The sequence below is a fragment of the Mesoplodon densirostris genome, chromosome 16 (assembly GCF_025265405.1).
Source record: "Mesoplodon densirostris isolate mMesDen1 chromosome 16, mMesDen1 primary haplotype, whole genome shotgun sequence".
Lineage (NCBI taxonomy): Eukaryota > Metazoa > Chordata > Mammalia > Artiodactyla > Ziphiidae > Mesoplodon > Mesoplodon densirostris.
The window spans coordinates 36817811-36844342 of NC_082676.1; the positions used below are offsets into that span (position 1 = coordinate 36817811).

General features: G+C 44.7%; 1 protein-coding gene and 1 pseudogene across 1 annotated transcript; one reads left to right on the forward strand and one right to left on the reverse strand.

Moving 5' to 3' along the window:
• Nucleotides 1-2210: 2210 nt before the first annotated feature.
• On the forward strand, nucleotides 2211-25690 carry PRKRIP1 (PRKR interacting protein 1). The gene is made up of 6 exons (XM_060120559.1): nucleotides 2211-2384; nucleotides 3012-3090; nucleotides 4180-4280; nucleotides 8211-8296; nucleotides 9071-9138; nucleotides 25211-25690. The coding sequence occupies exons 1-6, from the start codon at nucleotides 2259-2261 to the stop codon at nucleotides 25303-25305; spliced, it is 555 nt and encodes a 184-aa protein (XP_059976542.1). The 5' UTR covers nucleotides 2211-2258; the 3' UTR covers nucleotides 25306-25690.
• LOC132476601 (small nuclear ribonucleoprotein G-like) lies at nucleotides 22278-22507 on the reverse strand (annotated as a pseudogene).
• Nucleotides 25691-26532: the final 842 nt, after the last annotated feature.

The window sequence follows — 26532 nt, forward strand, 5'->3', positions numbered from 1 at the left end:
CCTCTGTTCTGCAAACATTCTGGAAACACCACTCTAAGCCAGAATTAGATGCTGGGATTCTGGCACAACCCTCTCCCAGACATGTGGGTAGGCAGATGGTGAAGACACCCTGTAACTACCACATGCCAGCCACTGGGACTCAGAGCAGAGGGAGCACCAAGAAGGGAGCAACTGACTGCCTGGAGGAGGAGGCTGGGTGGGGGCAATCAGAGAAGGCTTCATAGAGGAAGTAGCATTTAAGCCAGGCAAAGGAGGGTGTATGTGAGTTCTCCAGGGAGGAAAAGACACTCCTAGTTTTTGTCTCGTGGTGTGTTTGGGGAAAAGTGAGGTGCCTGGGGTTTGTGATGTAGGGTCATGTGTGCATGATCCAACCCAGACCAAGCCCTCCCTGGGTTCCAGTGACAGACGTGGGTCACTCAAGGACTTCCCCTAATTCAGTAACCTTGGCCCCTGGAAAACCATCCACTATCAAGTGGCCAGGAATGGCCTTAGGGCATTAATAGAGCACCCTCCAAGCAACCACCACCTGTCCACCTGTCCATCCTTTGGGGACTCAGTGGGAGAGCTGTCCTGGGTTGGGCGGGCTGAGCAGGCAACAGCAGCAGTAGTATCTGAGGTGCCTGGCTCCCAAGATCCCATGTTCATCCAGCAACATGAGTGTCTTGCTGTGGGCCAGGCCTTGCCCCAGATACTGGAAATGCAGCAATGAACAAGACAGAACTCCCACTCTCTAGGGGCTGACAAATGATAAACAAGAAAAACAATTATGAAGACCACCAGGAACACACCTGTAGTTGAACGAATTAGGTTTATTGCCTCTTTTGAGAAGGAAGACAGCATTTACCTCAGTAAGAGGGTGTTTAGTGGATTCCCTGGCAGTCCAGTGGTTGGGTCTCAGAGCTTTCACTGCCTAGGGTCCAGGTTCGATCCCTGGTCAGGGAACAAAGATCCTGCAAGCCCCACTGCGCGGCCAAAAAAAAAAAAAAAGTGTTTAAAAAGGCTTATTATAGGGACTTGCCAATGCAGAGGACACGGGTTCGAGCCCTGGTGCGGGAAGATCCCACATGCCACGGAGCACCTAAGCCCGTGTGCCACAACTACTGAGCCTACGCTCTAGGGCCCGAGAGCCACAACTACTGAGCCCACGTGCCACAACTACTGAAGCCCACGTGCCCTGAAGCCCGTGCTCTGCAACAAGAGAAGCCACTGCAATGAGAAGCCTGCGCACCGCAACGAAGGGTAGCGCCCACTCGCCACAACTAGAGAAAGCCCATGTGCATCAACGAATACCCAACACAGCCAAAAATAAGTAAATAAATAAATTGGGGGGGGGGAGGCTTATTATAGAATTTGGGCCTGCGTTAGGTGATTTGGGGGAGGGTTCAAGTAAGTGGGCTTTTACTCTGGAATAGATGTCAGGAAGCGGGGACAATTCTACGACTGGAAGTCTTAAATCTTTAAAGTGGAAGGCTAATGCTGTAAAGAAGCAGCAGTTACTCATATTAGTCAGAGTGGGGAAACGGTTGGTCTTTTTCTGGTTCCAACAATATTCTTGATTTCATCTGACTTCAAACATGATTACGGAGCAGTCTTGTTTATGCCTTGCTCCATCATGGTCTCAGAATGGCCTTGCACTACCGTGGTGTTCTGGGAAATTGTTTTATGTCCAACAGGAGAATACCAAGGCCTAGGTGTGAGTGCCAGGCTAGTTCCCAGATGCAAGGAGCAACTGTTCTCTCTTTCTCATAAGAAAGGCCCATTCACTCGACCGAGGTATATTTGCCGGGACCCAGGTGCAGAGTAATTCGAGGTGGACAAAAGAGATACGGCCCCAGTCCTCAGGGAGCTCGCAGTGACGTTTGTGCCGTCTTAAAGACATTGTCAGAAATGGCAAGGGGAGTGGACCAGACCCAAGGAACCGCCAGGACAAAGGCCGGGGTGCGGGGGTGGGGGATGCTGAGAGGTCGGCGTCGGGGGTTGGAGAGGTCGGCTGGGGCCGGGCCCTCGGGCACGCAGGGCCAACCTCTTCCCCAGGGACGTGGGCATTCGCTGCGCTGATTTGCTCAGAAGAAATCAAGCAGCTTTAATCAAAATAACCCACCGGGGCTTCAAGCTCATGAATATTCAGCACCCTGCTTCCGGCTGGCAACTCCGCTCCAGCCCCGCCCAGCTAGGAGACTGCGCTTGCGTTGCTGACGCGCGGCTCTGTCGTCATACGCGCGCGGGCAGCCGCTTGCCAGGATAGCCGCAGAGCTCTCATGGCGAGCTCGGCCGCCTCCTCCGTGCGACCGCCAAGGCCCAAGAAAGAGCCGCAGGCGCTCGTCATCCCCAAGAATGCGGCGGAGGAGCAGAAGCTCAAGCTGGAACGGCTAATGAAGAACCCGGTGAGACGAGGCGCGGGCTGACGGCCCTTCCGAGTCCTACCCCCTTCCCTTCCGGCGTCTCTGGGCGCTAGCGGGCCCTCTTTCCCCGTTTCCGAACTCTGGAACTCAGTACCCGAGCCCCAGGGTCAGACCTTAGGAAGGAGTAGGCGGCCCCGGAGATAGTGAGCTATTTTCTGCTCTCATGTTAGAGCCATGCCTGGATGAGGGCGCTGCGAAGCGGCTTCTCGTGCCCTAAGACCCTTTAACTTTGTGAACAGAAGCCTTAGACTGGAAAGATACAATCCGTGGGTTAGCACAAGGGTTTATTTTCTTCTAAACAGCACTAATTGTTAGAGAGGCATTGGCCAAGACACCTGGGGTTGGAGGTTTCCAGCCATAAACGATGAGTCGCGTTTCTGAGTTCTGCCCTGAAAAGTTGAGTGTAGCCCTGGCAAAGCTGTGGGCTCTGATAGGACCCAGAGTATACAGGATGAAGTAAAGGCAGAGGGAAGAAAACAAATTCAGCTTTGGGTCCAAGAAGCAAAGCAGCCTTACTTCACTACTTCAGTTGAAGTTTTTTGGTTGAAAAATATGTCACTTTGTCAGCCGGTTTATACATACAAATGCTTTCGTGTTTAAATGTTGCAGGACAAAACAGTTCCAATTCCAGAAAAAATGAATGAATGGGCACCTCGACCTCCCCCAGAATTTGTCCGAGATGTAATGGGTAATGTCTTTTGGATGTGGGTGTGTGTTTAAATACAGTTTTTAAAGTGTAGGTATTTAAAACTCTGCAGTTAGTATTTGTTAATTACATCCCTGATAGGAAGAAAAAAAAAGTTCACTGATCCAGTATTTTGCTCTTACAATGAAGGGGTATTGTTGCTTGTGGCTTGGCATTAGAGAACTTTCTTCTGCATTGTTTTTAATACCTTGTTTTTTTAAAATGGAAATAGTTTTTATTTTGTTGGGTTGTAAGTTAACATAACTAACTATAAAGAGAATAAATAACAGGTGTAAAAAATTAGAACCACCTGTAATCTATCGTTCTGTTTGTAACATTTTGATATAGTCCTCCAAACCTCTTTGTAGTCAAAACCACTCATGCTTAAGAAAAAATGTTTACAAAAATATGGTTGTTCTACACATACTATTTGATAACCTACTTTTTTTCACTTCATATATCATGGACATCTTTTCAACTAAGTAGAAACCTAGCATGTCAAATGTGAAATCATCTGGTGGGGGAGGGAAAGGTCACAGGCTCTCTTTTAGGTTTCTGGTCTCTGAACGATAGTCGGCTTGTCCTCTTAATACTGCGCTAGAGTGGAATTTTTGGTGACTTCACATTCAACATTCACACAACAGATATTTAATGATACCTACAATATACCAGTCAGTGTGCTAGCTTCTGGGGTACAATGGAGAACAGGGCAGGCTTGGTCCCTTCCATCACTTCTAGTATCTTTCTTTGGTCCCCTGTGATTAAGAGTAGCCTGTGTGACGGGCCTCCCTGGTGGCGCAAGTGGTTGAGAGTCCGCCTGCCGATGCGGGGGATGCGGGTTCGTGCCCCGGTCTGGGAGGATCCCATGTGCCGCGGAGCGGCTGGGCCGGTGAGCCATGGCCGCTGAGCCTGCGCGTCCGGAGCCTGCGCGTCCGGAGCCTGTGCTCCGCGACGGGGGAGGCCACAACAGTGAGAGGCCCGCATACTGCAAAAAAAAAGGAAAAAAAAAAAAAAAAAAAAAAAAAAAAAAAAAAGAGTAGCCTGTGTTGGTAACTGGATATCATCAAAAGCTCTGGACTGTCCTGGCTTTAGGTTCAAGCGCTGGGGCCGGCAGTGGAGAGTTCCATGTGTACAGGCATCTGCGCCGGAGAGAGTACCAGCGACAGGACTACATGGATGCCATGGCTGAGAAGGTTAGTGAGCCAGGAGGCTGGCTGAACCCTTGGGTTCAGGCAGTGTGCACTTAAACCTTAGAAAAAAGCACTTGAAGAAGAGTAGATACACCTGGTTGTGGCTTGTGTGAGGGCTGCCTTGTAAAGTCAGCAGGAGAAACGGATGTCAGGTAGAGTCCAGGGTACTTTAGGTCAGACCCAGCACGGCAGGATGCTCACACTAGGAAATGAATGAGGGGAGGGAGTCTTCCAGGTGGTGGAGAGCCCAGCAGAGTCCCCTTTCCCCTCCAGGCCATTTGCCATGGAATAGAAGCAGGATCTCACACCACTTGAGTTGTTATTTCTTTATAGTTTCTCTCTTTTTGGATGAATGCCTGTAATTCCAGTTAGCTGTGTGTTTGGTGCTAGTAGTGGTGTGCTTTCAAGTTTTTTTGCCTCTTTGAGTTTTCTAGCTTTGAGACTGGCATTTCTTCGTGATAGGTGTCAAATAATAATTGATTAAGAATGGAGAATTGCTGACAGTCTCCTGGTGGTCTAGTGGTTAGGATTCAGTGCTTTCACTGCTATGGCCCGGGTTCAGTCCCTGATCAGGGAACTGAGATCTTGCAAGCCATGTGGTGTGGCAAAAATATATAAATAAAGATTAAAATTAAAATTAAAAAAAAATTTTTTAAGAATTGAGAATTGCTTTTGAAATCGTACTGTAAGAACTGTTAAGCTCTCCATTGCTTGATGGGAAAGGGCAGAAACCTCTCTCCTGTTGCTCTTAAGAAATATTCTTTTGGACATTTCACTTATCTACTTTCTGGAATTGAGTTTTGGAGTTATTTTATCCACTCCAAAAGTTTTGTTTGATTTTTTTACTAGATTTAAATTGAATCTGTAACTTAACTTGAATGAGAATGGATGTCATAGTGTTTAGTCATCCCCTCTAAAAACTGTCTTCTTTTATTTGTCTCATCTTTTTGTATCTCTCAGTGATCATATATAGAGATTTTACATATGTCTCAGCACCTTTGTTCAAAGATATTTTAAGTTTTTTGATTGCAGTGGTGGTGAGTGGTCCCTTAAAAATTTATTTGAATGGCCAAAATTGAGTTTGAAAAATACCTGTATGATTTTTGAACAGAATGGAATCATTGCCATGGTGGTTTTCACCTGGTATTTGCTTGTCCTGCAGCCCTTACTTGGCCCCCAGGTGTCGGCGGTTCTTCTCCAGCTACTTCTCAATTCCAGTGAGGAGTTTCAGGTGAATTGTCACACAGCTATACCAGATCACTGAAGGATTTGCGCTGTTAGGAATAAACAGAACTCTGTATGTAGAAACTAACAGAAGCACTTTTTTGTTTTTAAACTACGTTAGAGGGGAGGAAATAGACAGACGGTTGTCTCAAATGCCATCAGTTAGTCTGAAGCTTTTATGTATTGATTAACGACCCAGAGAAAATACAGAAAAATGTTTCACAAACCTTGAAACCACACAGATGCAAAGGTTTTATTTCACATGGTGAAAGAGGTTCTGAGGTTAGAAGAAAAAAAGAGATGCAAGAGAATCCTTACCTTCCACAGCGACTGATAGGTTGTCACCACTGACAGAGCACATCTGACTCCTGCTTGAGCCCTTGCCGGTGGTGGTGGGGGCGGTCAGCAGCCAGCGGGGGGCTCTGTCTTGGTTGCGCTTCAGACGTTTCCAGCTCAGCTTCTAAACAGATCAGGTACTTTTAGTTTGAAGTCATTGCTTTCTAGCTGAACTCTAATTAAAGCTGATTCCTTTCTTGGAAGGAGACCCTTCTCTTTAATTTCATAATTCTGCTCTCAGAGTTTCTGCATCCATCTGAGCAGATCCACAGAACCTGGCAGTGCAGACTAGCAGAGGTGTTGAAGCCACCTTTTTCTCCTCTGCTGGCTCCTTTTTTTGCTCCATCAACATTTATGGTTATAACTAGAAGAAATAGACATGGCACTTGTTTTTAGTTGTTTTTTTTTTTTTTGCGGTACGCGGGCCTCCCACTGTTGTGGCCTCTCCCGTTGCGGAGCACAGTCTCCGGACACACAGGCTCAGCGGCCATGGCTCACGGGCCCAGCCGCTCCACGGCATGTGGGATCTTCCTGGACCGGGGCGCGAACCCGTGTCCCTGCATTGGCAGGCGGACTCTCAACCACTGCGCCACTGGGGAAGCCTGACACTTGTTTTTTTATCAGTAGATGTCTTTATAGTTTACAAGAGCTTTCCTGTAGGTTATTGCAGTTCATTAGTCTTCCTAAAGCCTCAGGGAAAGAGAAATTATTGTTTCCCCCATTTTATAGATGAAGCTGAGGCTTAGAAACAGGGAGCTGCTAGGAAGAAATAATACAAGGGGGCTTCCCTGGTGGCGCAGTGGTCGAGAGTCCACCTGCCGATGCAGGGGACGCGGGTTCGTGCCCCGGTCCAGGAAGATCCCACATGCCGTGGAGCGGCTGGGCCCGTGAGCCATGGCCGCTGAGCCTGCGCGTCCGGAACCTGTGCTCCGCAACAGGAGAGGCCACAACAGTGAGAGGCCCGCATACCACAAAAAAAAAAAAGAAAGAAAGAATACAAGGGATGGATATATATTTATTTGTATGTATGTACATACATATACGTATGTACACGTGTAGGTGTGTTTAGTAGCAGGTGATAGCAATGCATGTTATGCTGCTTTAGAATCGGTCATGTAATAACCGTAGTGAGTTAGGACTTGAAAATTCCATGGTCGCAGCCGTCTGGCCACTCCACCCAGTGAACCCCATCGCTGTCTCTGAAGAAGCAACACTCCTGTGTGTCTTCTTACTGTCAGTACTCTGCTGCCTTTCTGACACTTCTGGGCACCGGATGTGTGGGGATTTTCCCCACACCAAGCAGTTCTGTGGCACCAGGTGAGTTTCCTACAATTCAACTCAATTGTGACCCTGTCTACGTGGAGATAGCCCCATATCTCGAAGGTTAAGACTCAGTCCTACAAGACTGAGCCCACCCCCAATTCAGAGGCCAGCCACAAGTCCCTGTTGTCACCTGTGCTTCTGACCCACTGGCTATAAATCAGAGGTTTCCCATGACCCCCTCCTCAGGTTCAAGTAATTTGCTTAGAGGGGCTCACAGAACTCAGGAAAACAGCTTACTAGTTTTCCGGTGTAGTATAAAAGGATATAACTCAGGAACAGCTGCATGAAAGAAGGGATGCAGAGCTTCCATTCCTTCTCCCAGCATCTCCAGTGTTCACCAACCCAGGAGCTATCCAAACGCAGCCTTTTGGGGTTTTTGAAGGCTTCATTATGTTGACATGATTAAATCACTGACTGTTGGTGATTAGTTCAGCCCTCAGCCCCTCTCCCCTCCCTGGAGGTCAAGGAGGTGGGGCAGAAAGTTCCCTTGGCAACCAGCCCAGTTCCTTAGTTGCTTTCCCAAAGTCACTCATAAACTCCTGTGGTTGAAAGGGGCTAGTTATGAATAACAAAAGATACCCATTTCATCTTTATTTCTGGAGTTATTTCAGGAACTGGGAACAAAACTAAATATTATAATAAAAGATCCCCCTGTGGCTCTCATATAGGAAATTTGTAAGAGTTTTAATGTGCCAAAAACAGTAGGTGAAGACCACATACGTATATATATTACAGGTCACAGGATCACATTGTCCAAGGCCCTGGCGAAGCAGAGCCAGCAGTGCTGCCTCTGCCTTCAGGGGGTCCTCAGCGTGCTCCCTCTCATACTTTCTCTCTCTTACATTCACTTGCGCACGAACGGTACCTTAATGAACGGAGTTATTTCGCCATCAGAGATCCATATATTGATTTCCTGCCTCACCTGTGAGGCAATTTCTTAAAGTGGCCCTGGAGACCTGGATGTACCTGTAGCACCCCCAGTGGTGTGAGTTATAGAGTTTTCATACCCACGCAGGCCAGAGTTTGTCTAACTGGTGTGGTTTTTTGCAGCAAAAATTGGATGCAGAATTTCAGAAAAGACTGGAAAAGAATAAAATTGCTGCGGAGGAGCAGACTGCAAAGCGTCGGAAAAAGCGGTGAGGGCTTTGTGACATCCCATAACTACTGAGACTTAGGGCGGGAAGTGTAAAAGTAAATAGTTGGTGAACGAGTCCTTCTTGTAATCAAAAGTTTACTTGTATGGCCTGTATAGGTCTTGGGTGTAAAGATCCACAGTGGGGACTTCCCTGGCGGTCCAGTGGTTAAGACTCCATGCTTCCAATGCAGGGGGTGTGGGTTTGATCCTTGGTCAATATGCTGTGCAGTGCAGCTAAAAAAAAAAAAAAAACCCCACAGTGGAGCACCCCCGTGGAGGAATGGCTTTTCTTCCAGTACCTAGGGAGAGATCAAGTCACTTATTGCCCCCTGCCCCTGCCCCCAGCTTGCTACAGATTCTCCAAAGCTTGCTGGTCAGCACTTTGGTGGTGAGCATGTGGATTTCTGTGTCTCCTTCATGTCGGTATTTTAACATCAGGTTTAGTAAGTTGTAATGAGCAAACTTCCCGATTAGCTTCTCCCTTAAAGGAGGGTCTGTAACCTCCCTAAGTGACTACATGAGTATACAGACTGCACCCGTGCACGTCTTGATTGCGCTAATCACCTCAGGACTCCAAAGAATCTGATCTTGACTCATGAAGGAAACAGGTTGATAATGTTGATGATGTTGGAGTAGCAGAGTCATGAGGAAGTATTTCTTTCATTTTATCATAGTATTCCTGTAATTACTAAATTGCTAAAGGTTCTGTAAGTAGATGTTTATTTTCTAAAATATAAAATAGGTAGTTAAGGAATTAATTATTTTGCATTTGCAGCCAGAAGTTAAAAGAGAAGAAATTATTGGCAAAGAAGATGAAACTTGACCAGAAGAAACAGAAAGAAGGTGAGTGGTACCCACTTTTCTTTCGTGACCTTTCTTAGTGCTGGTCACAGTGGTTGACCTGTCAAGAATGAGATTTAGAGTTTGGAGTAGGTTGGCTGGCCTCTGAAGAAATGAAGGCTTGTTTCTATTAGTTTCGACTCATTTAATTGCAAGTGTCAGGAAGCCAAACTGGTTTAAACAAAAAAGAAAGATACTGCCTCATGTTTAGTCCAGGACAGACCTCCTCTTGGGCATGGCTGGTAAAGGACCTCTGATGTTGTTGGCATTCACTGTCTCCTTCTGTCCCCTGGCTCCCTGTCCTCAGGGAGGCTCGTTTCCTCCTTGTGGTTGTGAGGTACCAGTAGCTGCTCCAGGCCACACCCTGGCTCATTCTTGCCTAGTAGGAAAGACTGAGGGGGTGTCCCTAGCAAAAGAGTTTTTGTGTCTCTTTGGCTTTTATTGAGCCACTTGGCAAATCAGTTAAGAATGCTTTTGGCTACAAGAAATAGAAAACTAGCAGTAGTTAAGCAAAGAAGAATTATTTTTCTCACATAAGAAATCTGGTGGTAGGTGGCAGCCCAGTGTGGTTGAGTAGCTCAGTGGTGTCAGGCCCAGTACCCCTGCGGTTCTTTTGGCCTTTATCCTGTGGGCATGAGATGGCTGCTGCAGCTCCTGGCATCATACTTACGTTTAAAGCAGGAAGAAGAGGGGAAAGAAGTGGTACTTGTCTGTTGTGCTGTTTTTTTTTTTTTAAACTGAAGAGCAAAATATCCCCCAGACGTATTACCTTCTATCTCATTGGTCAGTACTAGGTCACTTGGCCATCCCTTGCTGTCATCAGGCTAGATGAACAGAAAACAGAATTGTCATGACTGTCTTTAATGTATCGTGATCCATCACTGGATGCTGGGTACGTTGTCACCCTAGACAGAATTGAGATTTGTTGGAGGAGGAATAGGGGGTGAGTAGCGTGTCAGCATCCCGCAGTGCTGCCAGCCCCGCCCGCCTCCGAACCCACCACAAGGCCAGTGGTGCCAGCCACTCCTTTGGGAGCCCCTGGGCTGCGAACCAGGGGGAGAGAGGCCCCAGATGGAAAGGACCAAGGATGCTAAGAGACAAAACAGTGACAACTGGTCACCACATCTCTGAATTGGTGGCTGTTCCCTGATTGACTAGACATGGTTCCTAATTGTGATTTTTGGTCTTAAGATAAAATCAGACCTGCACTGACATACAGAAATATGGTTGGCCCCTTCCAGGACCAGTTTGCTTATGAGTTGTAAATGTACTGTGTGACACACTATATACGGTATGGTTTTAGCCTGTTCCCTACCATTTCCGAGAAGAAATGATTTTACAGTACCAAAACGTGATTGCTAGGACATCATCCCTCAAATAAGCCACCTCAGCATGTTCCCTGCCCTTCCCCCACCCCACACACACAGGAATGTGGAAGTACTTGGTCCAAGGGCAGGAGGATTGGGCACCCCACCAGTCTCATGTTCTGTTGAAGGAGGTACTGTGGCTTGGACCCCATTATATTGGGAAATAGAAAGGTCTCCTTGGCTGTTGGTAATTTGACCCTCCCTGCCCAGGGTTTGTTGCTTTTGCTGCTTGTTGTCTTTGTTGCTGTTTATGTGTTTAGTGACTTTCCTGAACTAACTCTGTACAGCTTATATTCTTTGTTGTGTGTGGCAACTGAAGTCTTTGCTTGGTTAGCTTAGTGGTCAGCTGAAGATTAGAGATTTCCTGAAATGCTTTGAACCAGTAAGTCTCCTGATCTTTGCCAAGGGGCTTTCTGTGTGTGGTGGAGCATGCCTTCACCATTCTGGCAGGCAGTTTACAGTTTTGCCTTAGCCTTCACTTCCTCCTTGCACAGAGCCTCAAGGTTAGCCAGAGGTGAGATTAGGGCCATCACTTGTCTGTCTTAGACATGTGCACAGCTCTGCGTATGCATGTGGCCTTCTAGATTACCAGCTTTTCCTCTTAAACTGTTGGTCAGTTTCTTGTTTGCTTCCACTGTTATCACTGCCTCAGGCAGCTATGATGTTAAACAGTTGCCACTGATTGTTTTTGACAAATACCTTGAAGAAAAGGCTGTTCTCACTGAGTCAGGTTGAATAAAGACAAAACAAGCCTTGCAAGTGGAAGTTTCCAGGGAGCTGCCAGACAGGTCAAATAGGGACAGTGCTCTGGGTATGGGACTTCTGAGGAACTCCCAGGGCAGTTTACTTCCTCCAGTGGCTGCTAGGCTGCTGGTTTTCACAGCTACTGTGAGTAGGAGGCTGTTGATGGGGAGTCTACCTTGGATCTGCGGAGAGGGAGTAGGAAATAGGGCAAAATTTCTTTTTAAACAAATTTATTTTATTTATTTATTTTTGGCTGTGTTGGATCTTCTTTGCTGTACGCGGGCTTTCTCTAGTTGTGGCGAGCAGGAGCCACTCTTCGTTGCAGTGTGCAGGCTTCTCATTGCAGTGGCTTCTCTTGTTGCAGAGCATGGGCTCTAGAGCACATGGGCTTCAGTACTTGTGGTGCGTGGGCTTAGTTGCTTCGCGGCATGTGGGATCTTCCGGGACCAGGGCTCGAACCCATGTCCTCTGCATTGGCAGGCGGATTCTTAACCACTGTGCCACCAGGGAAGTCCTGTTCTCTCTGGTTTTTTGTTTCTCTGTTTCTCCTTTCCTGTCGTCTTTTGGATTTATTTGAACATTATTATTATTCTATTTTAATTTATCTATTGTGTTTTTAACTGTTTCCTTTTTTATAGTCTTTTAGTTGTTCCTCTAGAGATTACTATATTTATACTACTTTCACAGTCTACTTGGACTCAGCATTTCACCACTTTAAGTAGAATGTAGAACTTTTCATCACACAGATTTCTTTACTCTGTATGTTATAGTTGTCTTAGGTATTTCATCTCCATACATTGAAAAGCCCTTCAGATAATGTTACTTTTTTTTAAATTGACCTATAGTTGACTTACAATATTATTTGTTTCAGGTGTACAACATAATGACTTGGTATTTTCATAGATCGTACACTGTACAGTTATTATAATACTTTTGGCTATATTCCTGATGCTGTATGGATTGGCCAAAAAGTTTGTTCGGGGTTTTCCGTAACACCTTACGGGGAAACGAACGAACTTTTTGGCCAACCCGATACATTACATCCCTGTGACTTATTTACTATATAACTGGTAGTTTGTACCTCTTAATCCCCTTCACCTATTTTGCCCATTCCCCCATCCTCCTCCCCTCTGGCAACCACTAGTTTGTTCTCTGTCAGTGGAGTCTGTTTCTGGTTTGTTTTTTAGATTCCACATATAAGTGAAAACATATAGTATTTGTCTTCCTCTGTCTGACTTATTTCACTTAGCATAATACCCTCTAGGTTCATCCATGTTCTTGCAAATGGCAAGAACTCATGCTTTTTATGGCTGAGTAATATTCATGTGTGTGTGTACATCTTCTTTATCCATTCATCTGTCATTGAACACTTAGGTTGCTTCCATATCTTGGCTATTGTAAATAATGCTGCAGTGAACATTGGGATGCACATCTCTTTGAATTAGTGTTTTCATTTTCTTCAGATAAATACCCAGAAGTGGAATTGCTGGATCATATGGTAGTTCTGTTTTTATGATGTTACTGTTTTTGTTTTCAGTCATCAAGTATATTTCAGAAATCTCAAGAGAATAGTCTTGAATAGTAACCAGATAGTTATCATTTCTGTTGCTTTTTCTTTGTTGCTGATGTTCCAGACTTCTATCTGGTATTGTTTCCCATATGTCTGAAGAACTGGCTTTAGTCATTCAGTTAGAACAGGTCTGCTGGCTATAAATTATCTTAGCTTTTCTTCATATGAGGCTCTCTTTATTTCACCTTCATTCCTATAGGACATTCTCACTAGATATAGAATTCTGGGTTGGCAGTTTTTATTTCAGCACTTTTGAAATGCTGTTCCATTTCCTCTGGCCTCCATGATTTCTGATTTTTAAAAAATATGTAGTTATTCAAATTGTTCTATCATTGTTTTTCTCTGGCTGCTTTCAAGAACCTTAGATGTCAGGAATTTGAGAATTTGATTATGATATGTGTGCACATGGATTTCCTTGGGTTTATCCTGGAGTTGGATTTGGAGTTCACTAAGCTAGTTGAATCTGTAAGCATGTATCTTTGTCAAATTGGGGATTTTTTTTTCAGTCTTTTATTGTCTCTGTTGTTCATATTGGATAAGTCCTATTGATCTGACTTCGAGCTGTCTCTTCCCTGTGTCATCTCCATTCTGCTTATCGATTCTATCCAGTGAATTATGTTTTTCAGAAAAGTTTTTCAATTTCTATTCGATTCTTCTTTATACCTTCTATTTCTTTGCTGCAGTCTTTTATCTTTCCATTTGTTTCAAGAGTCTTCACTCTTCCTGGAAAAATATTTAAATAGCTAGTTTCAAGTATTTGGTAGTTCCAAATCTGGGGCATCTTGACATTGGCATTTGTTGATTGTCTTTCCCCATGCAAGTTGAGATTTCCCTGATTCTTCACATGCCGAGTAATTTTCTATGGATCCTGGACATTTTGAATATTATATCATGAGGCTCTGGTCTTGCTGATATTTGTTTTAGCAGACAGTCAACCTGGTTGTGTTTGGAACACAGGTTCTGACCAGCCTTCTGTAGATTGTGGTTCCAGTGTCAGTTTGGCTTTTAAAGCTTTTGCTGTGCTCTCAGATGTGTCCTGTGTGTGCCACCCAGTGGCCAGTCAGGGTTTAGTTCTTTGAGTTCGATTCTCAAAGTGTTTGGCATGACGATTAGGGCCAGATCCATGCATGTGCTGTCAGGGTGGGCCCAGGCGTTTACAAACAACTTTATGATGTCTCTTCTAATCCTCTCTCCATGATCTCCCCTGTAGTTTCTGGTTTCTTGGGGCTCCCCTTTTCAGACCTCCAGCCAGAAAGTTGGGGCTTGGGACTTTCCTCGTGGTCCAGTGGTTAAGACTCCAAGCTCCCAATGCAGGGGGCCTGGGTTCAATCCCTCGTCAGGAAACTGGATCCCACATGCCGCAACTAAAAAAGATCCCATATGGGTACTTCCTGGTGGTCCAGTGGCTAAGACTCCAAGCTCCCAATGCAGGGGGCCCAGGTTTGATCCCTGGTCAGGAAACTAGATCCCACATGCCACAACTAAAGGTCCCACATGCCACAACTAAGACCTGGCGCAGCCAAATAAATAAGTAAATATTTAAGAAAGAAAAGAAAGTTGGGGCTTTAGTTACCTACTCTGCCACATACTTTGTACAGCTGCCCCTGCATCCAGGGCTGAGCGGTGGGAGGACAGAGAAGAAAAGCAGCAGAGTTTGCGCAGCCATCTTAGGACCACAGCTCCTCTGATCGGAGAGGAAGGTTTTGCACATGCAAGCCCCTACTGCACTGCAGTCGCTGTGGCCATCCTGACACTGGCAGGATTGCCTGGGAGCTAGGGTGTGAGAGAATGGAGGGGAAAGAAGGAACACAAGAATTCCCCTTCCTCGGAGTCCACTTTCTTACTCCTTGAATCAGAAGTAGAAGGTTTACATATTATTATTAAACTAAAGCCCATTCTTTATTCAGATTTCTTTAGTTTTTACCTAATGTCCTTTTTCTGTTCCAAGATCCCACATGACATTTAGTCATCACATTTCCTTAGGCTCCTCTTGGCTGTGACAATTGCTAGTACTTTTTCATAATTGCAAATAGACTCCTATTCAGCCACAATTTCTGCCTCCCAACTCTCCCTTGCGTTCACGTTCATGCCCTTGACCTTTCGCCTCTAAAATGATGGATTCTGGAACCGTGGTATCCCCCGAGCATCTAACGGGTATGTTTCTCTTGGAACTGTGTCTGTGCCCAGTTTCCACTTCTGCGTATTGGATCACCCTGAGTCCAGGCTGGGCGATACTGGAGGGAAGAAAGAAAAAAAACAGGAAACACAATGTTGTTCCAGTGGTACTTTGTATTCTGGTCTTTTTCCCCAGTCTGTGTGCTTTTCAGAGTCTATGCATTCTGTCCAGGTTCTATAGCTGTGTTCAGTGGAGAAACGGGGTCAAATGTGCTTGCTCTGTCTTACCTGGAGCCCACGCTCTATTTTGTTTTTTGAATCCAATTACAGGACTTGATATTTAGCTCTTGTGCATTTCAGCTTGGTGTTATTGGCTCCGTTGATTCAGATTTCCAAAATCCTTTTGAATTCTGATTATCGAAGTAAGCATGTTACCGTGTCAGGGGCAGGTTTGATAAACATACCTCCTTTGTCATTGGTAAAAATGCTGAGCCAGACTGGGCCACTAGCGAGCTCCATCTAAGCTAACATGGACCTGTTCACTAAAACTCTGGGTGGAGTTATTCTCCAGCTAAGAATCAGCTAGACTCACTCTTCTTTCCTCTTACCCACAGAGGTGTCATTCTAAACTAAGATAATTTGAGGTCAGGGAGTAAGTACGGTAGGCGTAGATTCTAGGCTCAACTCTCACTCTGGCTCACCCTGACCTTAGCATCTCCTGTTTGAGCAGATGTTTTTTTTTTTTTTAATTTTAGTCTGTAAAATGATAAGCTTTTTCTAGATCTAAAATTCCACAGCTTGGTAACTTTGCCAAACGCCTTGCTGTAATGAAGATATAGCGTATTGGGGCAGCAGGAGGGGCGGTTCCCTCACCAGTAAATCTAAGAACCCTTTCAGAACAAGAAACAGGTTAGTTTGCTCTGAGTTTGTGCTTAATGAACCTGTAGTGGGTCTTTGGAATCACTTAATAACTTTTTAGTAATCAGCTCTAGAATTGAAGGAGACGGGAGGCAACATCCCAGAGATGAGGTTTTTTTTTTTTTCTTTTAATATTTATTTATTTATTTGGTTGCACTGGGTCTTTTGGTTGTGGCAGGCAGGCTCCTTAGTTGCAGCATGCATGTGGGATCTAGTTCCCTGACCAGGGATTAAACCGAGGCCCCCTGCAACTGGGAGCACAGAGTCTTAACCACTGCGCCACCAGGGAAGTCCCCAGAATTGAGGTTTCTTAAATCCCCCTTTTCTAGCCCCTTTTACACATTAGGTGCATGTGATCGTTCAGTTTTCAGTCACTTTTCTTTAATTTGTCCAAGGCTATAAAGAGTATATGAGATGGTAGATTTCATCCAGAACCTCTAACCTGTTTAAAACGGCCTTGTGCCCTCTCACTGGGTCTCCCCCATCCTGAGCTTCAGTTCTATCAGAAGGATAGATGTTTGTGCCCATGTTGCATCATAGTAGCACAGTGTTTTTTCAAACTGAGGGATGTGATCCTTTACTCACTGGGTCATGAAATCAGCTTAGAGGTCACAGATGCTGGTTTTTTCATGGTTTTTTCAAACATGCATAAAGTAGACTAGAAAATATCAGAATGCATCACACCCTGAATAACTGTTTTGTGAAATTTTCTTTCAGTTTCTATGTGGGCTGTGGGCTGCAGTCAAACAGATTTGAAAATCATTGTTAGGATACATGAGCCCTGCTCTTCTACTTGTGAAGTTAGCACCTGTACCTATTAAAAAAATGATTAGTAATAATACATGGTTGTATATGCTTTGCACCAAATGAGCTGGATAGAGAATGCTATAGGGATAACTTCCTAAAGATGGTTTGTGTGCCTTTTACCTCACCCTCTCAGTTTCCTTCCTTATTTTTCATTTCGTGAAAGGAAAAGTAGGTTTTCTAGGTGGTTGAAGTGAACAGAAACTTAATGTGATAATCAGTTGTGCCACAAGGTGGCTTCTGTGCGCTTCTGGGTTCTTGAAGGACTTGGAGATAAATTACTCGAGCTTTTTGGCTCTTCTCCTATCAAGTGGTAAGGGGCAGCTGGCTAGGAGTTCCGTTCTGTTGTTGGAGAGGAAATATCCCCACTTGTTGTCCGTGCTGGTCCAGCAGTTCAGTGAAGACGCCCTGCAGTGTGGAACTTGTCTGAATGATACCACAGGATGGTGTTAAGCCAGTGTGGATTATTGTGACGCCTTGAACTCCCAAAACGACATATTCTGATACCAATGTTACTTATCCTGACACAGGCTCACCTACCAGAGAAACCCAGGGTGACCTTAAGGTGATTTGTTACTAAGTACGTCAAGGGCAGTTTCTTGACAGTGGCGGGTAGGAGAGAAATAGGTGAGGGAGATTGAGGTACAAACTTTCAGTTACAAAATAAATGAGTCACAGCTATGAAATGTGTAAGTGTGGGAAATACTGTCAGTAACTGTGTAATATCTTTGTATGGTGTCAGATGACAACTAGATTTATCGTGGTGATCATTTTGAAATGTATAGAAATATTGAATCACTGTGTTGTGTACCAGGAACTAATATAGTGTTGTAGGTTGATTATACTTCAAAAACAAGCAAACAAACACTCATAGGAAAGGAGATCAGATTTGTGGCTACAGAGGTGGGTGAATGGGAGGAAGGGGAATTAGATGAAGGTAGTCAAAAGGTACAAACTTCTGGTTACAAGATAAATAAGTACTGGAGATGTAATGTACAACATGATAAAGATAATTAATACTGCTGTACATCATGAATGAAAGTTGTTAAGAGACTTCTCATCAAAAGCAAGAATTTTTTTTCTGTTTCTTTAATGCTGTATCTATACGAGATGATGGATGTTCACTAAACCTGTTGTAATCATTTCAGAACTGGGGCTGGGGGGAAGCAGTTTCTCAGCCTCAGCACTGTTGACACTTTGGACCAGATAATTCTTTGTTGTAAGGGACTATATCCTGTTCATTGTAGGATGTTTAAGGGCATCATGCCTTCTACCCACTAGATGCCAGCAGCACCCACCCTCCCCTCAGTCATTGACAATCAAAAATGTCTTAAGACATTGCCAAGCGTTCCCTCGTCAGGGAGGGGGAGCAAAATTGTCCCTAGCTAATAAAATTCATATCTCAGCTGGTGTCTGGTGTTTGGAAGGCACTCAATTTATGTGGGTTTTTTTTTAAATAAATTTATTTGTTTGTTTATTTATTTATGGCTGCACTGGGTCTTTGTTGCTGCACGCAGGATTTCTCTAGTTGCAGCGAGCGGGGGCTACTGTTCATTGCGGTGCTCAGGCTTCTTGTTGCGGTGGCTTCTCTTGTGGAACACGGGCTCTAGGCATGCGGGCTTCAGTAGTTGTGGTACGCAGGCTCAGTAGTTGTGGTACGCAGGCTCACTAGTTGTGGCTTGCGGGCTCTAGAGCACAGGCTCAGTAGTTGTGGTGCACGCGCTCTGTTGCTCCGCGGCATGTGGGATCTTCCCAGACCAGGGCTCGAACCCGTGTCCCCTGCACTGGCAGGCGAATTCTTAACCACTGCGCCACCAGGGAAGCCCCTCAATTTATGTTTTGGCTTGGACTATTTGTTTCAGTGCCAAAACTCGTATACATATTACGTTGGAAAACTATTCATATCCATAGCCTTTGTGTCTTTTGAGAATAAGGGTAATATGTGATCATTTTAGAAATTTTTAGAATATGCAGAAAATAAAGTCAAAAATAAAAATTATCCATAATTCTTACTAAAAATCACTTTAACATTTTCATGATGTTTTTTATTTCAATTTTAATATTTATTATATAAACCTATTTATATAAGTATCATATTTACAGTTGTCCTTTTTCATATAACATTGTATCACAAATATTTTCCCATGTCCTTGCAATTCCATAGTACAAAAGGTTTTTTCCCTAGTGTATTCATTCATCTGTTTGTTTCTGCTTTGTTTTTTTTGTCTGAGTTAAGTCTCATTTGCGGCATACGGGATCTTTCATTGTGGTGTGGGCTCTTCATTGCGGCGCGAAGGCTTCTCTAGTTGTGGCGTGTAGGTTTTCTCTTCTCTAGTTGTAGCGCACAGGCTCCAGGATGCATGGGTTCTATAGTTGTGGCACACGGGCACCAGAGCACATGGGCTCTGTAGTTTGTGGCACGCAGGCTCTCTAGTTGAGGCACGCGAGCTCAATAGTTGCGGCATGCAGGCTTAGCTGCCCCGTGGCATATAGGAGCCTAGTTCCCCGACCAGGGATCGAACCCACGTCCCCTGCATTGGAAGGCAACTTCTTTACCACTGGACCACCAGGGAAAGTCTCCATTCATCTGGGTTTTTTTAAAAAGTTAACATCAGTTTCAATTACACTCAGTGGCATTTTACCTAGTATTCCTATAGTCTAAATAAAATCTGATTCTTAGATTTTAAAATTTTATGTAAACAATAGCATAAGAGTAATGGGAAAAGCTCAAATATTATCATCCTCATAGATCACCTGTCTTTCTGTCCATTTTCTTTTAATCTCTCCATATGCACATGTCATTTGTATGTGATGATAATTGTAGTGTATGAACAGTTTCCACTTTGCTTGTTTTTATTTAACATTATAAGCATTTCTGGTCCTTCATAATTTTTTCAGTGACTGATAATATCCAGCAATTGACATGCCATGATACACCTAACATTTTCCCTTTTGTTAGACATTAGATTGATTCCAGTTTTTCTCTTTAGAAGATATTTTAGTGAATTTATGCACCTGTCTCCCTTCCCCCTTTCTGGGTCATTTCCTTGAGATAAATTTCCAGCAGTGGGAATAATTAGATCACGAGTGTAAAAAGAGTTCATGGCTCTTGAAATGTATTGCCAATTTCTTTCCAAAGGAGTAATACGAGTTTTTACTGCCATCAACAGTGTGCAATGGTGTACACTTTTACCATATCCTTGCCATATTCCTCCACGTGGATAAGAATGTGATTTCAGAGGAAGTCAAGGTCTCCTTGAGGATTTAGTAAAAAACCTTACAAAAATATAGATCCAGGGGACTTCCCTGGTGGTCCAGTGAGTAAGACTCTGTGCTCCCAGTGCAGGGGCCCAGGTTCGATCCCCTGGTCGGGGAACTAGATACCACATGCATGCCGCAGCTAAGAAGTCCGCATGCTGCAACAAAGAGCCCACATGCTAAGCCCCGGCACAGCCAATCAGTCAATATATATCTATATCTCCAGATGTGGCAGGACTATGGTAGCAGCCTCCACTCTCTTCCCACCCCACCCCCGACGCCTCCCACCTTGAACAGCCTCCAAAGCTCTTTTTAAAACAGAGGTTGGATTGTCATACATTCTTCTGCTTGTACAATAACAATACTTAGCATTTATTGAACACTTATTGTGTGGCCCCAGTTCTAAGGTGCTTTGCAGGTATTAACTAACATAATCCTCACAGTGGCCCTGTGAGATAGGCAGTGACGTTATCCCCATTTTACAGTTGACCTTAGGGACCAAGTGGTAATGGCACCCGTAGAGCTAGTGGGAGTGAGTGACAGGCCAGGATTTGATCCCAGATAATGTGTCTCCACTGGCCTTGTGCTTACCTGCGAGGTGATCCTGCTTGAAACCTAGTCAGTAGCTCCTGCAGTCCTGCCCTTTCTGGTCTCTCCACCATTTTGTTCTGGCCACTCCCTTCCACGTGTCCTCTACTCTCACCAAGCTTAACACCTCTGTTCTCCCACCTCTCCTCGTGCTCAGGCCTCTGAGCTCTTTTCATTTTCATGCTACCAGGCTCCCCATCTGCTTGGAAAACTTCTCATCTTGCACCTTCCTCTCTTTGTAAAGCCTTTCCTAACCTCCCTCCCCACCCAGCCTCCGCCTTGCTCCACAGGGTTTTGCACATACTTGGTTACAGAATCTGCTGAATCACATAGCGTGCTTATCTATTCAGTTGCAATCTCAGTTCCGTGAGGGTAGGCAGTGCCTTTTTTTTTTAAATAAACTTAGTTTTAGAATGATTTTAGATTTACAGAAATATTACGAAGATAGTATAGTACAAAGAATTCCCATGTACCCAGTTTCCTCTGTTGTTAACGTGGTTCATTTGTCACAACTAATGAACCAGTGTTGATACATGTAGTAGCTAAAGTCCATACTTGATTTATATTTCCTTAATTTTTAACTAATGCCTTTTTCTTGTTCCAGAATCCCATGTAGGATATCACATTACATTTAGTCATCATGTAGCCTTAGGCTCCTGGTAGCTCTGACAGTTTCTCAGACTTTGTTTTGATGACCTTGAGAGTTTTGAGGGTCAGATGTTCTGTAGAATGTCCCTCAGTTGGGATTTGTCTGAGGTTTTTCTCATGAGTTATTTATTTTTGGGAGGAAGACCATAGAGATAAAGTACCATTCTTATGTCAGGACTGGGTGCTTGTCAGGATGGCTTGTCATAGTTGATGTTGCCCTTGATCACCTGCTCAGGCAATGCTCTTCAGGGTTCTCTGTGTAAAGTGACTCTTTTCTTTCCCTTCCCACACTGTACTCTTTGGAAAGAATTCACTATGTGTAGCCCATACTTAAGGAGTGGCGGGTTATACAGCCCCTCCATGAGGGCGGAGTAGCTACCTAAGCTATTTGAAATTGTTAGGCATGGATTTGTCTTCTCCCTCATTTCTTTAAATCAGTATGGACTCTGGGCTATTTATTTTATACTTTAGGTTTAATCCAGTACTACTTCATTTTCTTGCCCAAACTCTTCCAGCTTTGGCCACTGGGAGCTCTTTCAGATGGCCCGTGTCCCTTTTACATACTCCCATTATTGGTGGAGTTTTGAGGGGTTTTGTTTTGTTTTTAACAGCATTTCCTTAGTTTCTGGTACTACAAGATAGTCAGACTTGTCTTGTGTATTTCCTGTCCCTAACCTAGAATCAGCTTTTTCTCTGAGTCCTATTTCTTTTCATTGGAGAATGAAATGATTTTGTTGAATTACCAAATGACTTGAATGTGCAGCAGATTCCTAGGTTTCTCCTCTTTGAGAGAGATACTTCCAGGCCCCAACAACCTGTCTCCGACACACAGGAAACAACTGTGTTTACTATTAATTGAGGTATTACATTTTCAGGAGCTTTTCAGTCACAAGGAGTGGTTTGAGTCCTCCTCTGTCAGTCAGCACTTCAGGCATCCAGAACACCCCATTCCACAAACATCCAGGTTAGTGAGTATTTTACTGGGTTTTGTTTTGTTTTTTCCACTATTACAAAAGTTTATTTAATAAAAATGTTCAGTAGTAAAATGTACACGAGCCAGTTTTTATCATAGTAAAATGTGGAGGGGACATGTGGAAGCAGTTGATTTCCCTGGTGAACACAGCCATTGTTCATACTGGTTCCAGGGCTTCTAACATGATGATACTGTTTCCTTGTGTTACCACCACTCCAGTATTGTTCTGTTGCCCACTAGTTGCCATCTCCACACATTCATCTATCACAAGATTCATAAAGGGATCAAAGCCCCACAGTATTCCTTGGGCATGTGTCTGCCACCATTTAATTTTAGTGATAACTTCTCCATAACTTTCTTCCACTCAGGAGGGTGAGCCTTGCTCATGATGTCTACTCGGTGAGCTCAAAGATGCCTCCTGTTTACTGTCTCTTTAAGATCAGAATGAAAGATCAAAGCCTATACTCTTGTCCTGCTGTGTTCAGATCTCTATGGATATGGTTGGTGGTTCTTAGGCTTGAGGCTGACCAAGTATGACTAAGTTATGGAACAAAAGAAGTAATCAGCAGTTTCAGCCTTGGAGCCCATGTTCTAGAGCAGAGCTCCCCCGCTGGTATATGGGGAATGGACTACACATGGCAGAGACCCTGATCCCCTTGCCTTCAGGGTGGAGACTGAGTGCCCATGGCCTTGGACCAGTTGCCCCACATGCCATAGAAATACTGTCCTTTTCCATGAGTGCCATGACATGAGAGTGCTTAGGGAGTTCTGCCCTAGGAGTTCAGGGAGCTCAGAGCGATGTTTTTGATCCATCTATAGTTTTTCACTCAGTCTCTACATAGCATTTTCCTCCCTCCCTCCCTTGCCTCGCTCTCTACCTTTCTTTCTCTTTTTTTTCTTTCTTCCCCTCCTTTTTTTTTTAATTTTGGTAAAATACACATAACACAGAATTCACCATCTTAACCATTTTTAAGTGTACAGTTCAGTGGCACTAAATACATTCAAATTGTGCAACCATTATCATCATCTATTCCCATAACTCTTTTCATCTTGTAAAACAAAAACTAACTTTTAAACAACAGCTCCCCATTTCCTGCTCCTCCTAGCACCAGCAACCACCCCTTCTGCTTTGTCTCTGAATTTGGCTACTCTGAGTACCTCCTATAAGAGAGATCATATAGTATTTGTCATTCTGTGACTGGCCTGTTTCACTTAGCATAATGTTCTCAGGGTTCATCCATGTTATAGCCTGTCAGAATTTTTTTCCTTTTTAAGGCTGAATCATTGCACTGTATGAATAGACCACATTTTCCTTATCCATTCAGTGAGCTCACCTCATTCCTGTTTTCACCTCATTTTTCTTTTTTATTTTATATTGGAGTATAGTTGATTTACAATGTTGTGTTAGTTTCAGGTGTACAGCAAAGTGATTCAGTTATACATATATCTATTCTTTTTCAGATTCTTTTCCCATGTAGGTTAATACAGAGGATTGAGTAGAGTTCCCTGTGCTACATAGTAGGTTCTTGTTGGTTATCTATTTTATATATAGTAGTGTGTATGTTAATCCCAACCTCCTAATTTATCCCTCCCCCTCCTTCCCTTTTGGTAACCATAAGTTTGTTTTCAAAGTCTGTTTCTAAGTTCATTTGTATCATTTTTTTAGATTCCACGTATAAGTGATATCATATAATATTTGTCTGTCTGACTTCACTTAGTATGATAATCTCTAGGTCCATCCATGTTGCTGTAGATGTCATTATTTCATTCTTTATGGCTGTCATGCCATTTTTCTTTTGCCTCCGTTTCCTTGTGCATTTCTGCAGGCAAGGTACCAGAGGCTTGAAAGTCAGATAGTCCAGGTTTGAATCCTAGGTCCTGGTTTTACTGAGTATGAGACCTTGGTTAACAAATTACTTAACCTCTCTGAGCTTTATTCCTCATCTGTAAAATGGATATAGAGGAGTGTTACTTATCTCATAGACTGTTGTTTAGAGTTAAGACGGTACGTATATGCAAAGACAATAAGCACAGTGCCTGGCACATAATAGGTGTTCAACAAATCTTAGCTACTAAAACATGCTCCTCATTTGTACTTTCAAAATTTCTCGTTCTTTTTGGCATGAGGTTAAGATGGAGGAAAATCCTAAATAATTAAATCATAGCGATGATGTCAGCCCCTTGCCATGAGTGCTCTTTAGTGTCCCATCCTAGGGTATGCAGGTGACTGTGCTGTGCCCTGGGCATCCCCAGGCCTTGAAGCTCTTCGGCCCTGTGACAACAGCAGTAGCAAAGCTCTGGGTGCCTGTGGGCCCTGGGGTGCTGGAGTGAGTTTCTGCATGTCTGCAGGAGGAGGCCCACAGTACCTTCAAGTGGCCTCCTGGCGTGGACGGGGAGCTGGAGGACCGGTGTGGGCTCTGGCTCGTCCCAGCTCTCGCCGGCTGCCTGCTCCCCAGAAGAGGGCGGAGGAGTTGGGGACAAGCTGCTCTGTGTTCTGCTGCTAGCCAGCTCAGCTGCACTGAGGGTAGACTGGCACGCCGCCAGGGAAGACGCTGGGATTCAGAGCTGCACACGGAGTGTCAGAGAGGCCTTCTGCGTCGTGGGAAGAGCCGGGAAGCCGACATATCTGTTGTAGGCAGAGCCCTCTGCTACAAGGTTTTTGAGACTCCTTTTGCAGACTGGGGTGAGAGCTGGAGACGTCAGCAGGAGTGTTATCAGCCTAGCGCTAAATGTTAAAGGGCTGCTGTGGATGTCGCCCTGCCAAGGTGACAGACTTTAGAGGGGATCATAAAAAGCAGTGAGGCCTGATTTATGGGGCGTCAGGATCTCATGTGTGCTGGACCTTTTCATAAGGATGAGGCCCACCCTCCAGCAGTGGTAGGTCAGTTCTGTGACTGGCCCTTTACACCCGGGAGTGGCAATGGGGACTGATGGACATGAGGACCTCTCTGGCTCCCCACTGTACAGTTCAGGAACAGCTGGTTCCTGGGTTTTCCTCAGCAGTCCTTTCTTGGAGTACCCCTTGTTCACTAATCAGGGGATACTCGATAAGATTTGTCCCTCTCTAATCCAAATGTCGTGTGATTGCAGGATCCAGTCAGTCCCAGGAGCCGCCATCCAGTGGCTCTGAGGCGGCATCTGGAACAGAGGAGGAGGACGAGCCCAGTTTCATCATGGGGCGATGACGATGTTGGCCACGGCAGCTGTCTGGAGCCTGGCCCGCTCTGTGACCGGGACCTCAGAACATCCTCCACAGGCCTCAAGGGGAAGGGCGCAACCTCTGTTTCAGCTCAGTTTCCCTCCCAAAGCCTCACTGGATAGAAGCAAGTAGGAGTCCACCCTAAGGGCTCACAGCCCCCCTGTTAGCAGGACTGGGCCTGTGGGAGAGAGGACCATCTCCTGGACACTCGAGGGCACTCCCAGGCAGGGTTCGTTAATGTTCTCGCTGCAAGTGGGGAAATGTATGGCTTGGTCCCCCTCGTCCCTGTTCTCACGTAATTGGACACTGATGAGTTTGGGGCTGGTTTCTGTGAAGCGAATGTTTATTTAGTAAAGAAAAGAAAAACTCCAGGTTTTGTTCGGACCTGTGAATGTTAATTACAGACCTGTGAATGTTAATTACAGAAACAGTAGAGAAGGCTGTGAAACGACATGGGAGGGATGGGGCCTGTTCCCAGACTCTTTAAAGGAAATGGCCTTGGCCGTGGAGCTCGTGACCTCCATTACCTTCAATGGAGAGTGCAGACTGCACCCAGAACACATGCTCCCTCCCAGCACACATGTGCAGAGGGAGGTGTGGGACTTAACTGGGGCTGAGCCAGAAGAGAGGAGCTTAACGTGTGAGAGGAGCTTTGGAAAAACAACTGGTGAGTAGAAACTGAGCAGGTAGAGAATCCAGGGGATCCTAGCTGCACTGCAGGGGAAGCAGATGCATTGGCCAAAAGCTGCATATTCATCTGGAGTTAAGAGGGGATCTAAACAGAAAAAGGGAGGTGACTGAGGGTATCTTTTCAGGCCAACAGGAGGAACAGGGATGGTCTCTAATTTTAGAGCCTTTGCTCACTTTTTGGATATTTCCAAGTTTCTAGCTCTATTTTGTGCCTTTTATGGAGTTTGATAGAATTAGGGAAATAGTGGTTTTGAGTGAAGGGAAACTAAGAAACATCTTACTTTTCTTGATTTTCCTGGCTCCACCCTGAGCCATGTGACATCTGTGATAACTTCTGTCTTTCCGCAGTTCAAGTCACAGGAATTTTTCTTTCCCAGGAAGCTGAAATGGCAAGTCAGCCATAATAAATTAGCACACACCCTGACGGTACATCTTGAAAGCCGTGTTTCTCTTTCATCGGGGACTGGCTGATAAGTTTTGTGTCCTCCTATCTATCTTTGAACTGTTGGTTTCTTTATCTCTC